This window comes from Seriola lalandi, unplaced genomic scaffold (assembly GCF_002814215.2).
Source record: "Seriola lalandi dorsalis isolate HSWRI2012SDOR001 ecotype SW California unplaced genomic scaffold, Sedor1 jcf7180001973489, whole genome shotgun sequence".
Lineage (NCBI taxonomy): Eukaryota > Metazoa > Chordata > Actinopteri > Carangiformes > Carangidae > Seriola > Seriola lalandi.
In genome coordinates, this window is record NW_019444155.1 from 1 (window position 1) to 2,758 (window position 2,758).

Consider the following 2,758-nt stretch of genomic DNA (forward strand, 5'->3'; position numbering starts at 1 on the left):
ATGACCTCATCATTTTCATATCATTACCGTGCATGTGATCAGGGGCATTTTTAATTTGCCTGAAATGCCCCGGCATTATATTGTTCATCCCAAATTCATCGTATTGAACCTCATAAGATAATGGTAAACAAACTATGTTTTGGCAAACATCCCATCAGTATTCCAGGTCATTAATTCATTGCATACCAAAGTTGTATGCCACGGCACGCAAACAAATGTATTTGTGTTTTCATTCGTGAATGATCGACAAACTGTAAATGAGAATGGATTTTTTTTATTTTTTTTATGTTTGTGTAATTTATTGATTAGAAAAATGTGTGTGCATGTTCTGAATATTAAGCTGAAAAATGTGTGTGATGTTTTTGCAAATAAGTGTGCATATTTATGTGTGCAATGTGTTGAGGTGTGTTTTTGTGTTTGTATCTATTGGCTTTGCTAACTGCACCAGCTGTTTTCTCTTTTTCGTTGCCTGCGTGTCAGGTACAGTGGTTGCTGGACAACTATGAGACAGCTGAAGGAGTGAGTCTGCCACGTTCAACCCTCTACTGCCACTATCTGCTGCACTGCCAGGAGCAGAAACTAGAACCTGTTAATGCTGCCTCTTTTGGGAAACTTATTAGATCTGTGTTCATGGGGCTACGCACACGACGCTTGGGCACAAGGTAAGATGGGTCATCAGACACCTAAACTCAAGTATAGAAGACATGATAGAAAATATACACACAAACCCACAAGTTCCCTGTATGACATGCTAGGGTATATATTGACACCCTTACTATTGCGCAAATTTTCAAATGTATTTTTCTGCCTAATTTGTTTCTGCTGACTTGCTCAATGATCAGTTTTAAATATCAACATGACATCACAGAGAGAGCAGGCAAACAGAGACAGAGTGCACTGCAACTGCAGAGACAACACTTTTCCCCACAATCTTCCTAACACAGCAGTGCACGTCAGCAGCAAAGAGCTATATGGCAAACTATTCGTTTCACAGACACCAGCTCTATACATATAATCCATATGCATGTAGATCTCAGTTATTGGATATATGCAAAGTTTCCTTACAGAAGAACAATGAAGATTTTTCCAGAAAAAATCTACAGAGCTCTTCAGAGTGTTGCAAAATGTTCAAGTGTAGGAAGAAATGTGGGTAGAGATGAAGACAGACAGCATGTGTGTGGGTGCGTGAGTTTGACAGAGGAGGGGAGAGTGAGGAGGCAAGATTGACTTTTTAGAAATGTTTGGTTATATTGGTTTAATTAAATGATATGATACATTTGGTTATTGTATTTTTATGAAATTAAAGACATACATTTTAAAATCAGTCTTTATTAAGTCTATGTATGTGGCTTTAGAGGTGTGGTTGAAATTCTTATGGGCTGAAGAAATGACATTCATCAGGAGTTCAGATTGAGATGCCTCAGGCAGAAATATTTGTTGAAAGCTTGACGCCAAGGAGAAAATGATGAGCAGTACAATGCAGTAGTGAATTGGCGTAATGCCACACCATTTTCCGAAGGTGTTCCTACATATATATTCCTAGGCATCGCATGGTTTGTCTCCATACCTTGTGCAAATAAGGCTAATATGTAGTCTTAACCTATATGCGTGAAGATGAAGATCTTGTTGAGCACTTAAACCTGGTCTTTGTCACATTACCTGTCTTACCTTTCCCCCTACTTCCAACTCACCCTTCTTTGAAACTGCATTTTGGCAGTTTTCTGTAAATTATGCTTATCCCCACATACTTATCTATAGGACCTTGATTACCATAAAAACAGAGGATTAAGGTGGCTCCAATTGGACTCTTATCAGTCATAATTGTGGCTAAACAGTGAACCACTGTATAACACTATGAGGTCTTTATGACCTGAACTCTTGGAGTTTGGGCCTACAAAATAAGAAAAGACTAGAACCAGAAAAATCCCTTCACAGGAGGAGTTACTTAAGGTTTATATAGACCACATGTAAAAAATGTTTTTGTAAAAAAATGTTTTTATACGAGGTCCAGTTTCATGTTAAACATGTTTTATCTGTTCTTGACAGGGGTAATTCTAAATACCACTACTATGGGCTGAGGATCAAGGCAGGCTCATCTCTTCTCCGTCTGATGGAAGACCAGCAACATCTGGCCATGAGGCAGCAGCCCTTCTCACAGAAACAGAGGTACACACGTAAATGTCCCTACACACACACTCAAACACTGATTGTCTATCATTACACCACTGTAACCATTTCTTTTTTTTTTCCATGAATCTCTTTCCTTCATATTCCTTCACATAGCTTTGTCACTGACTCATGTTTCCCATATATCTTATTTGAACTCTTCTTACAGTTCCAGATATCTTTATATGATGAGACAGAATTGCCATTTTATTTCACTGTATCATTCATTGTCTTTGTCTTGTCCTTGTTTCAACTAGGTTGAAGCCTGTGCATAAAGTGGAAGGAATGACCAATGGCACAGCATCAGGAGCAGGCCAGCAGCAGCAACAGCAGCAGGGGTCAGGACATGTGGACATCAGCACCCAGGTTCAGCAGTACCAGCAGTTCCTTGGTGAGTTCAGTGGACAGTGAACAAATACCTACAGGTATGAAGGTGATGATGTTAAGGATTTAACTTAAAGAAAATTTGTAAGTCTAATGGTATGATGGCGCAGTATTATTGAGAGAATACAATATGTATATACATTCACTCATTTGATTTCTCTCTGAGTATCTAGTTTTCTTATGTCCTGTTTTTCAGATGCATCCAGAG

At 38.7% G+C, this 2,758-nt stretch overlaps 1 protein-coding gene across 1 annotated transcript; it reads left to right on the forward strand.

Moving 5' to 3' along the window:
• Window positions 1-35: 35 nt before the first annotated feature.
• Window positions 36-2,577, forward strand: LOC147820290 (MHC class II regulatory factor RFX1-like). The gene is made up of 3 exons (XM_087172794.1): window positions 36-662; window positions 2,047-2,166; window positions 2,424-2,577. Exons 1-3 carry the CDS (start codon window positions 631-633, stop codon window positions 2,575-2,577), a joined length of 306 nt encoding a protein of 101 aa, XP_087028920.1. The 5' UTR covers window positions 36-630.
• The last annotated feature ends 181 nt before the right edge of the window (window positions 2,578-2,758 follow it).

Bases quoted from the DNA above. Each gene is read 5' to 3' on its own strand.
- LOC147820290 (XM_087172794.1), top strand. From the start codon at position 631: ATGGGGCTACGCACACGACGCTTGGGCACAAG. The intron at 663-2,046 runs GTAAGATGGGTC...TGTTCTTGACAG, and splicing joins ACACGACGCTTGGGCACAAG to GGGTAATTCTAAATACCACT. The intron at 2,167-2,423 runs GTACACACGTAA...TGTTTCAACTAG, and splicing joins CCCTTCTCACAGAAACAGAG to GTTGAAGCCTGTGCATAAAG.